Source organism: Megalobrama amblycephala, linkage group LG5, assembly GCF_018812025.1.
Source record: "Megalobrama amblycephala isolate DHTTF-2021 linkage group LG5, ASM1881202v1, whole genome shotgun sequence".
Classification (NCBI taxonomy): domain Eukaryota; kingdom Metazoa; phylum Chordata; class Actinopteri; order Cypriniformes; family Xenocyprididae; genus Megalobrama; species Megalobrama amblycephala.
In genome coordinates, this window is record NC_063048.1 from 36,568,214 (window position 1) to 36,581,612 (window position 13,399).

The 13,399-nt window shown below is 37.2% G+C and overlaps 1 protein-coding gene across 1 annotated transcript; it reads left to right on the forward strand.

Moving 5' to 3' along the window:
• The first annotated feature begins 4,247 nt into the window (after positions 1 to 4,247).
• LOC125269246 (adhesion G protein-coupled receptor E5-like) lies at positions 4,248 to 5,873 on the forward strand. The gene is made up of 4 exons (XM_048192123.1): positions 4,248 to 5,189; positions 5,275 to 5,311; positions 5,407 to 5,507; positions 5,670 to 5,873. Exons 1-4 carry the CDS (start codon positions 5,127 to 5,129, stop codon positions 5,700 to 5,702), a joined length of 234 nt encoding a protein of 77 aa, XP_048048080.1. The 5' UTR covers positions 4,248 to 5,126; the 3' UTR covers positions 5,703 to 5,873.
• Positions 5,874 to 13,399: the final 7,526 nt, after the last annotated feature.

The window sequence follows — 13,399 nt, forward strand, 5'->3', positions numbered from 1 at the left end:
TTTCAAACCATCTGAGACAACTAACGATCCAAATACCAGTTTCAAACCATCTGACACAACTAACGATCCAAATACCAGTTTCAAACCATCTGAGACAACTAACGATCCAAATACCAGTTTCAAACCATCTGACACAACTAACGATCCAAATACCAGTTTCAAACCAACTGAGACAACTAACAATCCAACTACCAGTTTCAAACCATCTGAGACAACTAACGATCCAAATACCAGTTTCAAACCATCTGACACAACTAACGATCCAAATACCAGTTTCAAACCATCTGAGACAACTAACGATCCAACTACCAGTTTCACACCATCTGACACAACTAACGATCCAAATACCAGTTTCAAACCATCTGACACAACTAACGATCCAAATATCAGTTTCAAACCATCTGTGACAACTAACGATCCAAATACCAGTTTCAAACCATCTGAGACAACTAACGATCCAAATACCAGTTTCAAACCATCTGAGACAACTAACGATCCAAATACCAGTTTCAAACCATCTGAGACAACTAACGATCCAAATACCAGTTTCAAACCATCTGAGACAACTAACGATCCAAATACCAGTTTCAAACCATCTGACACAACTAACGATCCAAATATCAGTTTCAAACCATCTGTGACAACTAACGATCCAAATACCAGTTTCAAACCATCTGAGACAACTAACGATCCAACTACCAGTTTCAAACCATCTGACACAACTAACGATCCAAATATCAGTTTCAAACCATCTGTGACAACTAACAATCCAACTACCAGTTTCAAACCATCTGACACAACTAACGATCCAAATACCAGTTTCAAACCATCTGACACAACTAACGATCCAAATACCAGTTTCAAACCATCTGACACAAATAACGATCCAAATATCAGTTTCAAACCATCTGACACAACTAACGATCCAAATACCAGTTTCAAACCATCTGACACAACTAACGATCCAAATATCAGTTTCAAACCATCTGTGACAACTAACGATCCAAATACCAGTTTCAAACCATCTGAGACAACTAACGATCCAACTACCAGTTTCAAACCATCTGACACAACTAACGATCCAAATATCAGTTTCAAACCATCTGTGACAACTAACGATCCAACTACCAGTTTCAAACCATCTGACACAACTAACGATCCAAATACCAGTTTCAAACCATCTGACACAACTAACGATCCAAATACCAGTTTCAAACCATCTGACACAAATAACGATCCAAATATCAGTTTCAAACCATCTGACACAACTAACGATCCAAATACCAGTTTCAAACCATCTGACACAACTAACGATCCAAATACCAGTTTCAAACCATCTGACACAACTAACGATCCAACTACCAGTTTCAAACCATCTGAGACAACTAACAATCCAACTACCAGTTTCAAACCATCTGAGACAACTAACGATCCAAATACCAGTTTCAAACCATCTGACACAACTAACGATCCAAATACCAGTTTCAAACCATCTGAGACAACTAACGATCCAACTACCAGTTTCACACCATCTGACACAACTAACGATCCAAATACCAGTTTCAAACCATCTGAGACAACTAACGATCCAAATATCAGTTTCAAACCATCTGACACAACTAACGATCCAAATACCAGTTTCAAACCATCTGAGACAACTAACGATCCAACTACCAGTTTCAAACCATCTGAGACAACTAACAATCCAACTACCAGTTTCAAACCATCTGAGACAACTAACGATCCAAATACCAGTTTCAAACCATCTGACACAACTAACGATCCAAATACCAGTTTCAAACCATCTGAGACAACTAACGATCCAACTACCAGTTTCACACCATCTGACACAACTAACGATCCAAATATCAGTTTCAAACCATCTGTGACAACTAACGATCCAAATACCAGTTTCAAACCATCTGAGACAACTAACGATCCAAATACCAGTTTCAAACCATCTGAGACAACTAACGATCCAACTACCAGTTTCAAACCATCTGACACAACTAACGATCCAAATATCAGTTTCACACCATCTGACACAACTAACGATCCAACTACCAGTTTCACACCATCTGACACAACTAACGATCCAAATATCAGTTTCAAACCATCTGTGACAACTAACGATCCAAATACCAGTTTCAAACCATCTGAGACAACTAACGATCCAAATACCAGTTTCAAACCATCTGACACAACTAACGATCCAAATATCAGTTTCAAACCATCTGTGACAACTAACGATCCAAATACCAGTTTCAAACCATCTGAGACAACTAACGATCCAAATACCAGTTTCAAACCATCTGAGACAACTAACGATCCAAATACCAGTTTCAAACCATCTGACACAACTAACGATCCAAATATCAGTTTCAAACCATCTGTGACAACTAACGATCCAAATACCAGTTTCAAACCATCTGAGACAACTAACGATCCAACTACCAGTTTCAAACCATCTGACACAACTAACGATCCAAATATCAGTTTCAAACCATCTGTGACAACTAACAATCCAACTACCAGTTTCAAACCATCTGACACAACTAACGATCCAAATACCAGTTTCAAACCATCTGACACAACTAACGATCCAAATACCAGTTTCAAACCATCTGACACAACTAACGATCCAACTACCAGTTTCAAACCATCTGAGTCAACTAACAATCAAACTACCAGTTTCAAACCATCTGAGACAACTAACGATCCAAACACCAGTTTCAAACCATCTGAGACAACTAACGATCCAACTACCAGTTTCAAACCATCTGACACAACTAACGATCCAAATACCAGTTTCAAACCATCTGAGACAACTAACGATCCAGCTACCAGTTTCAAACCACCTGTGACAACTAACGATCAAACTACCAGTTTCAAACCATCTGACACAACTAACGATCCAAATACCAGTTTCAAACCATCTGACACAACTAACGATCCAACTACCAGTTTCAAACCATCTGAGTCAACTAACAATCAAACTACCAGTTTCAAACCATCTGAGACAACTAACGATCCAAATACCAGTTTCAAACCATCTGAGACAACTAACGATCCAAATACCAGTTTCAAACCATCTGACACAACTAACAATCCAAATACCAGTTTCAAACCATCTGAGACAACTAACGATCCAGCTACCAGTTTCAAACCATCTGAGACAACTAACGATCCAAATACCAGTTTCAAACCATCTGAGACAACTAACGATCCAGCTACCAGTTTCAAACCACCTGTGACAACTAACGATCCAACTACCAGTTTCAAACCATCTGACACAACTAACGATCCAAATACCAGTTTCAAACCATCTGAGACAACTAACGATCCAAATACCAGTTTCAAACCATCTGACACAACTAACAATCCAAATACCAGTTTCAAACCATCTGAGACAACTAACAATCCAAATACCAGTTTCAAACCATCTGAGACAACTAACGATCCAAATACCAGTTTCAAACCATCTGAGACAACTAACGATCCAGCTACCAGTTTCAAACCACCTGTGACAACTAACGATCAAACTACCAGTTTCAAACCATCTGACACAACTAACGATCCAAATACCAGTTTCAAACCATCTGACACAACTAACGATCCAACTACCAGTTTCAAACCATCTGAGTCAACTAACAATCAAACTACCAGTTTCAAACCATCTGAGACAACTAACGATCCAAATACCAGTTTCAAACCATCTGAGACGACTAACGATCCAAATACCAGCTTCAAACCATCTGAGACGACTAACAATCCAACTACCAGTTTCAAACCATCTGACACAACTAACGATCCAAATACCAGTTTCAAACCATCTGACACAACTAACGATCCAAATACCAGTTTCAAACCATCTGACACAACTAACGATCCAAATACCAGTTTCAAACCATCTGACACAACTAACGATCCAACTACCAGTTTCAAACCATCTGAGTCAACTAACAATCAAACTACCAGTTTCAAACCATCTGAGACAACTAACGATCCAACTACCAGTTTCAAACCATCTGACACAACTAACGATCCAAATACCAGTTTCAAACCATCTGACACAACTAACGATCCAAATACCAGTTTCAAACCATCTGACACAACTAACGATCCAAATATCAGTTTCAAACCATCTGTGACAACTAACAATCCAACTACAGATGATCTAAAAGACAAGGATGGATTTATTAATCCCTCAAAAGCATCGTAAGTGTATTTTTACCAGTGACTTTTAAAATTAAAACTCTTATCACAGAATATAGAGTGATTATTCAGTTTTGCAGAGATGCCTTGGAAAATCTGGAGTCTATAATGGAGCAGATGGAAAAAAAACAATATAAGCAACACACAGATCATCATGGTCATGGTTATTGGTCTTCTTCACATACAAGCCAATAACACAGAAACCAGAGACATGTGTTACTCTTTAGATCCGAAAAGGATAGACGTAAGACTTGAGAAATACAATATAATACAATAAAACAATGTTATGATTCCTCAGTTTGCTGACTGTCAAAGTGACCTGAAGACAACATTCCCTGGTCTGTAAAGATTCCCAGAGAGGCCTTTAATAAATCACGACTGGAAAACAATGGCAGGGCATTACTGGGAGTTCTACAGCTCAAAAACATGGGAAATGTATTTACAATTAAAAACAAAAAATACACATTTTAATATTTTAAGGAATGTTTATACAATAGTTCACCAAAACATTTTCACATATCTTCACATTTACACAAATCCTTTTTTCATCATGACAGAAATCTCTTGACATCAGAAGAGCTGGACATTACTACACCATGTCATATTCACTACTATTATGATGCTTCAATACTGTTTTTTATCCTCTTTGTGAATATGAATTGTTGTTTGAAAAGAGTTTTAATTGAAATTTTAATTTTGAAAAATAAAATGTAAGAAATTTTACTTTTCTAAAGTAAAAGAAAATTTAAGTGAAAATATAACAGCTTAAGAGACATTTCTATTCAAAAACTTTTCTTTTAACAAATGTTTCTTGATCTATTGTATTCACACATGTTTATATTTGCTCTATTTCTTATTTAGGATGAAACTCATTGTTCATTGTTTTGAACAATGAGGTTTATGGAATAACGATGAGGGCCAAAATCTCCAACCTTACCAACAATATAGAAATGTTGTTTAAACAGAAAGATCTGGTAATGAAGGTTTTGTTGTGAATCTTATTTTGTTATAATAATCAGACACTGTGAAAACAAAAAAAAATCAAACATGTTCTTACAGGTTGGTGTGGCGTCCTGCAGTTCTTGGGATGGAAAAGGTACATTACTTTATGGCTGTATTGATCAGTTCCCATCAACAAACCCAATTTATTTTTTATAATTAATGTCATTCCTCACACTCTTTTCTTCAAAGGAAATCTTACATGGACGACGTCCGGCTGTGAGACAGAAAAAGTCAACAATAACACCATAAAGTGCTCGTGTTCACATCTGACGTTCTTTGCAGTGCTGATGGTGAGAAGCTTCTCAGAGTCTTTTAGCTAGTGAACTTGTAAAAGATGACTAAAGAAGTCAAAACTAATAATATGTATTTAAAATGTAAAGATCTGATTACTGCTAACAAACAATAAAGGGTTTTAAAAGGGTTGTTTCTGTTGTGTTTCTCTGATCTCTCAGTCTCCTCCAGATGTAAATGCAAACATCACATAGCGCTGCTCATGCATTACTCTATGCTGACTACATTCACCTGGTTCTTCATTCAAGCTCTTCATATGTACTTATGGCTCATCAGACAGAATATCACCATCACAAACTACATGATGAAGATCACCGTGTTCGGCTGGAGTGAGTTATATGGAGAAGCCACCAGTTACACTGTTGGTTTAAAGGGTTAGTTCACCCAAAAAAATGAAAATTCTGTCATTAATTACTCATCCTCATGTCGTTCCAAACCCGTAAGTCATTCGTTCATCTTCGGAACACACATGAAGATCTTTTGGATGAAATCTGAGAGCTTTCTGTCCCTCCACTGACAGCCTACGCAACTACCACTTTCAAGCCCCAGAAAGGTAGTAAAGACATCTTTAAAGTGATCCATGTGATTCCAGTGGTTTAACCTCGGTTTTATGAAGTGATGCGAGTGCTTTGTGCAAAAAAGCATAATTTAACACTTTATTTACTAAATATGAATCTCCACAAAAGAACCACAACATATGCGTGTTGTGTTGACATGAGAGCAGATAGCAGATGTTGTTACGTGAACACGCAGCGATTAATATTTTGTAAACAATGTGGCTTTTTTTTTTTGCTCAAACAAAGCACTTGCGTCACTTCATAAAACTGAGATTAAACCAGAGGAGTCACATGGATTACTTAAATTATGTCTTTACTATCTTACTGGGGCTTGAAAGTGGTAGTTGCGTAGACTGTCAATGGAGGGACAGAAAGCTCCTAGATTTCATTAAAAAGATCTTCATCTGTGTTCGGAAGATGAACAAATGTGTTACAGGTTTGGAACAACATGACGTTAAGTAATTAATGACTAAATGTTTATTTTTGGTTGAACTAACCCTTTAAGAAAATATATTGCACATAAGTCACATGAACTACTATCATTATATTTTTATGGTGTTTTACTTGTTTTTTTAAATACTTTTTCTTGAGCTGTTCCCTTAGTTAAAGGCAGGGTAGGTAAGAAATTTTGTTCCAAATTTGTTTAAACTTTCTATATATATACATGCATAATTAAAATGTAAGAACTCTGGTAAAAAGAGTATAAAAATCGAGTGACTCTAGACCGTTTAATCTGTATTAAACACAGCTCATTATTTCCATCCGGGACGAAACATAGGATTGGCTTAGGCGGCTGTCACTCTCTCGCAACCATGGCAACCACCCTTTTGCCACACATGACCTGCCCACTTGCGCGCGCACGTTTGATTTGGGGAATCCAAGAGGCACGGATCCTAGGAATACCAAAACAATGGCAGAGAAACAGCAAGCTAAATTCACAGTATCGGCCTATGCAGTTAGTGAAGGCAAACCAGGCAAAAAAAGGAAGACAGTAACAGTACAAGAAAAGGCAATGAACAAAAAGTCTTTGGATAAACAAAGAAATAAAACGCGAGTTAATATCGGCGTGGCTTTCCAGCGATGGCGAGAACTGAGGGAACTCAAGGGGCTGAAAAGTGACTCCTTGATGGCTTTATTTCTGCTGGACAGGTAAATCTTTCTTTTTGTATTTTGATCATACATATTTTTTTGTTTATTTTTTCATGAAGCATGTGTCATTAGCACACGTAGCTGCGTAATATAGCTAACATAACATTACTTAGCGAGCCGTAGTAGAGACGATAAATAATGATAGCTATAGTGTTGAATTGTGCATAATTTTACCCTCTGTCTAACTCTTTTACCATGTTCACCTGTAAGTTTACCTGCACGTTTTTTTCGCCTTTGTTTTGTTTTTATATTCTCTACCTATGTTTACTGATGTCTTTATCTTGTATCTGTGTGTGTCGTACACACTTTGTTGTATGTGTGTGTTATTATTTTGTGTCTGCAATGCAGTTGTGAGTTGATATTTGAGTGTATGTTACTCTGTTGATCTGTAGAACAACGTATATGTTATGAATCTTACACGAAATTCATCTTCATCACAGTGTAAATGATGGTAATGGAAAAACGTGTATCATGCAACCTGTTTTTAGCTTTGCCTTATAGATAACTAGCTCGTTAGCGAATCAAAAAATATATATTTTAAACTTTACCAATATCAATATGCTAGCTTGATAGTGAGTACTAAAATACATCTTGTTTGTTTATCTTCATAATTTTAAAGTTATTTTTATTACATGTGATTCTGACATGATGTCACTACATGCACTGTGCTCCTTCCTCTCCGCTCGTCTCAGGTAAATAATGCGTCTTCCAGCTCAGTGGTCGGAGTCACACGTTCATGCGTTTTGGGGGCGTGGCTTTGGAAGGAGCCCAGAAGGGAGGGGGTGGAGTGAATGGAAATAATGAGCTGTCTTTAAAACAGTCGTGAGAGGTCTACAGACACTCGATTTTTATACTTTCTTTTTCAGAGTACTTACATTTTAATTATGTATTGATATATAAATAAAGTTTAAACAAATTTTGAAAAAAAGTTTTTTATACATTTTTTTGCCTACCCTGCCTTTAAGGGCATCTGAACACTCATAAAAATATTATGTTCATTTTTATTCATATTTTGAATTAGTTTTATTTTTATATTTTCTGTTTTAATTTTAAAATTTTAGTAATTAGTTTTAGTAAGTTTTAGTAATTTTACCTAAAAGTTTTGTCATTTTTATGTTTTATTTTTAAAAATATATATCTATATAGTCTTTATTTATTTAATTTTAGTTATTTTAGGAAATTCAATATTTTTCTTTTAATATTTTATTTTCAGTTTATTTATTTTCAACAAAAAATTTTAATGGTTTTGGTGAATGTCTCAGGTTACGCATGTAACGCTGCGTTATGGCATTGACACTTCAGGAATGTTTTGGTGTATGAAGCACAAAGCCAACAAGCCAACTGAATTCGCTGAGCATATGGCATGACACAGCACGTCACCGAGACCATAAGTAGATGCCTGATATACACTTTATCAGATTCTAATTGTTTGAAGGAGATGAAAAAAAAACAGGATTTTTGTGTTGTAAATATAATTTATTCTGAAGCAATATTCTCAGTGTACACTCAGCTTTGACATTTAGATCTGGAAAGCAGTTACATAAACAAAGCTTATAAGATGCGCTTATAAACACTACATCAGTGTTTCCCAAGGTCCCCTTTTTTTGCCACAGCACAGTTTTGATAAGTCATGATACAAAAGATGAAGTGGTATGCACATTTAAAACTTGCTTCAACTTGACGACAAATAGCAGACAAAGATTATTCTGTACTCTTCAAATACAAAAAACTTTAGCCTTAATGGAAATCGTATTTCTGACGAAAACGCTGTACTTATGCAAACATCAGTTCTTTATTTAACCTTGCATGCAAACATGCAGATCTCCGAACTGTAGCAGCACATTCTAAATGGAGGTAGGGGAGGAGTTATGAGGTTTGACTGACAGTTTGAGGACCCAATGGATTTATGAGGTTTAGTCACAACCTCTTTTAAATGCTTTTTATTGGTTAAATATTTGTAAAACCCACATACTGACATAAAGGATGACCAATAGCATTAATTTTATAAAACAAAAATGACGAAATATAGAGATACAAGGTTCTCTGTGAAGAGAGGAGAAACTTCCTGAAGAACAACCATATCTGCAGCACTCCACCAATCAAACCTGGACTCTCAGACCATGAGAAACAAAATTCTCTGGTCCGATGAAACAAAGATTGAACAGTGTACAATGTACAGAGTCATCCTGATGAAAACCTGCTCCAGAGCGCTCTGGACCTCAGACTGGGGTGAAGGTTCATCTTCCAACAGGACAACGGCCCAAAGCACACAGCCAAGATAACAAAGGAGTAGCTATGGGACAACTCCGTGAATGTCCTTGAGTGGCCCAGCCGGAGCCCAGACTTGAACCCAACTGAACACCTCTGGAGAGATTTGAAAATGGCTGTGCACCGACGCTCCTCATCCAACCTGATGAAGCTTGAGAGATCCTGCAAAGAAGAATGGGAGAAACTGCCCAAAAATATGTGTGCCAAGCATGTAGCATCATATTCAAAAAGACTTCAGGCTGTATTTGGTGCCAAAGGTGCTTCAACAAAGTATTGAGCAAAGGCTGTGAATACTTATGTACATGTGATTTTTTCGAAAACTTTCCGGATGCACTGTAGCGTGAACCCAGTCATGTTACTTAACTACGTAACTAGGGCTGCAACTAATGATTATTTTGATAATTGATTAGTTGGCCGATTATTTCTTTCTGTGTTTCAGACTGTGTTCATGAACAATTACAGCGCAACCCAAATGCTCCTGTTTTTATCGTTGGAGATTTTATCATTGTTGTTCGAATACTGCACTGCCAGGTTTTGAACAGTATATTAAATGTGATACCAGGAAGAAAATGGACATTTAAAACATGCATATACAGCCATAGCTAAATTCCTTGTCTAATTGACCATAAAACTCTTCATCTGATCCCCACATATAAGACAGCTCTAAAGAGTTGCAAACCTTTGGTTAAGACTATCAATGTATGGTCAGAAGACAGTATAGAAACTCTGAAAGTTTTTTTTTAAGCACGGACTGTGATATTTTCTCTAAGGAGCCAAGCTTGGATAATGCCACAGAAACTACTACAGAATATATAAAATTCTGTGTCGATACTGTGATTCCAAAACGGAAAATAAAAATCTATCCCAACAACAAACCTTATATCACAAAGGTGAAGGACTGTATTAACAGGAAAAAGCAGGCATTTAAGACCAAAGACCATTTACAACTTAAAACTGTTCAAAAAGAGTTGAACCAGAAACTTAAAGAAGCAAAGGAACACCACAGGGAGTCCATGGAGGAAAAGCTGCAAACTATGAACTCTAAAAAATTATAGGACTCAATGAAAATAGCCGCCAATATGAAACCTAGTAAGAAATCTTTGCATGTTGTAGATGAACTGGAAAAAGCAAATGAGTTGAATTATTTTTATAAGAGGTTTGACAATCATGATTTTTCCGCAGAATGTAATATGGTGCTTGATAGTATTGCTATTGATGATGCTGATGGGCTAGAGATTGATTTTAAATCTGTCAACAAGGTCCTCAGGCTAATTAATGTCAACAAGGCCAAAGGACCAGATGGCATCTCTGCCTTTTTATTAAGATCATGTGCAGATGAATTCACCTGCCTGGTGCCCCATTTTTCAGAGGTATTTCCCTGTATTCTGACACTGTACCGACACAATGGAAAAGGGCAATTATTACACCTATTCCCAAGAAACCCTGCCCACAGGAGAACAACATTTTTAGACCCATTGCCTTAACTACTGTAGTGATGAAGTGCATGGAAAAGCTCATTATGAGCAAATTACAGCCTGATGTAGTCCTACAGTTAGATCCCTACCAGTTCGCTTATAAACACCAGAGAGGCACTGACAATGCAATCAACAGTGTAATGCACCTTGTGATTAAACATCTTGAGAATCCTAAGGCTTATGCCAGACTGCTGTTTGTAGATTTTACTTCAGCCTTCAACATTCTGCAGCCTCATGTTCTCTTGAAAACACTGCAGCGGATGAATGTCAACCCCTTTATTATTAGGTGGTTCCACTCATTTTTGACAAATCTTAGCCAGCAAGTCAGAGTGAACAGGACATTGTCTGAACCTCTGACCATCAGCACTGGTGCTCCCCAGGGGTGCGTTAGTTCCCCTGTACACTAATGAATGTACATGTAGTACTGCTAACAATTACATGATTAAGTTCTCTGATGATACAGCTATTCTGGGTCTCATGTTGGATGCATCAGATTTAGTTGCATATAAACATGAGGTCCAGAATTTTGTCCAGTGGTGCGATAAGCATTCTCTCACCATCAACACTAAGAAAACAGTGGAGATGGTGTTATCCGTATCCTACAGATAACTGGGCATACCTATTGATAACAAACTGACATGGAGTGCTCAGGTAGAAAACATCTGTTGTAGGGTTCAACAGCGACTATATTTTTTATGTAGGTTGAGGGTCTTTGGCGTTAATCAGAAAGTGTTGCTTCTTTTCTATCGTGCTGTAATTGAGAGCCTTTTGCGGTATGGCATCTCAGCCTGGTTTGGCAAACCCTCAGGAAGACGCTTTAGAGTTCCCCAGTGCAGGCTTAACCGCTTTAAGAATTCCTTTGTCCCCCTGTCCATCAAAGCTTTAAATGACAAGTCAGTGAGAGGTTTGCCCCTATAGTGCCCCTTTGCCCCGATATTCATATTTTATGATCTTTTTTCTTGTGAATTTTATTATTACAATGATTAGAGGTGTACTGTAAGATGGGTAGTGTGCAATTGGTTGGTTTATGGCAGTTGTGGGTTAATTGCAGATATTGTGTGTGTGTGTGTGTATGTTACGTATGTATTAAGTTATTTATTTAAGCAGCAGTCACTGGTTTGTATGTGTCCAAGACAAATTTCCTTCAGGATAATAAAGTTTATTTAATCTAATCTAATCTAATCAGATAAAAAGACCTTTATTTTAATGACAAAACCACTATTCCACATCCCGCCAATGCTGTCCTTCAAAAACGTGCCAAATGAATGCTTTGAAAACATATATAGCGAAAATATCTATATATGCTATATGCAAAAGAGCTATAAAGCAAAAGACAGTTTAAATCTCTACATTAAAAAATAAGGATAATAATGAAACACAAACTCAGTTTTAACATATAAGTGGAATGTTCTGCAGAAACACACACATTCACTCTTGACACAGTAACCCGTTACTGTCATTTCTTTATCCTTTAAAATGTAAGAAACGTCTTACATTTATATTCAATTACACGCATTTATCCCTTTACAGTTACCACTCTCATAAATTACTTGAATTACTTGTTGACTTTTAAAACTTAATTTAACGCTGTGCATTCTCCGTTGGCGTGGCCGCATTAGCAGATAATGAGGTGCATCATGTTAGTTTTTCTTTATTTTGCAAAAAGCACATTTTGTTTTTACTGTGAGTGTACACAAATAAAAGTAAACATTCTGTAGTTTCAATTGATGTATTACTTTTATCTGTAAACAAAAAAAATGACGTATTTTAAGTCGATTTTGCTGCTATGTGAAGAAAATCTAGTAAAGCGCGCTGGCGCGTTTCCCGACCCCATAGTGTTAATGAGCTTTATGTTTACAATGTCTGGCTCCGCCCCTACTGCCACAACAGAGGGATCATTTTTCCAATGGAATCCACCTGTGTGGGACCCTGATTCTGAGGACTGGCAAGGAACAACAAAACAAGCCCTAAAGAGAGATCGGGCGAGGATAGGGCATTTGGAGCTTTGAGTTGACAAAAAAAGAGATAGGTCTTCATCACCCCTCCCAAGCTCTGCTTCCAACAAACACAACCTGGGATCCCCATGACAACAGACATGGTACCTGAGACACTGGTTGCAGCGGCTTGACTCTCATCCCTTAAGCAAGAGAGCCAAGTGGGATCAGAATTTCTTGCAAGAGGTGTTCCTCACTTATGCACATAAAACATGTATCGTGCAAGTCTTTCCTGCAATGAAGCAGAGGCATGCCGTCACACATCTCCTAAATTTAGTTCCTGTTAGTTCTGAGTGATGTGTCTAATGTAGAGAACTATGAGTATAGTTTTGGAAAAAGTTTGTTTTACACTTGCAAACTGAGTGTAAAGCAGATAATAATGCTTGAAGTTATGCAGACTTGGTCTGAAGATTCAGTACATGAATGAATGCCTCAATTATAACCTGTA

Bases quoted from the DNA above. Each gene is read 5' to 3' on its own strand.
- LOC125269246 (XM_048192123.1), top strand. From the start codon at position 5,127: ATGAGGGCCAAAATCTCCAACCTTACCAACAATATAGAAATGTTGTTT. The intron at 5,312-5,406 runs GTACATTACTTT...TTTTCTTCAAAG, and splicing joins CAGTTCTTGGGATGGAAAAG to GAAATCTTACATGGACGACG. The intron at 5,508-5,669 runs GTGAGAAGCTTC...CTGATCTCTCAG, and splicing joins CGTTCTTTGCAGTGCTGATG to TCTCCTCCAGATGTAAATGC.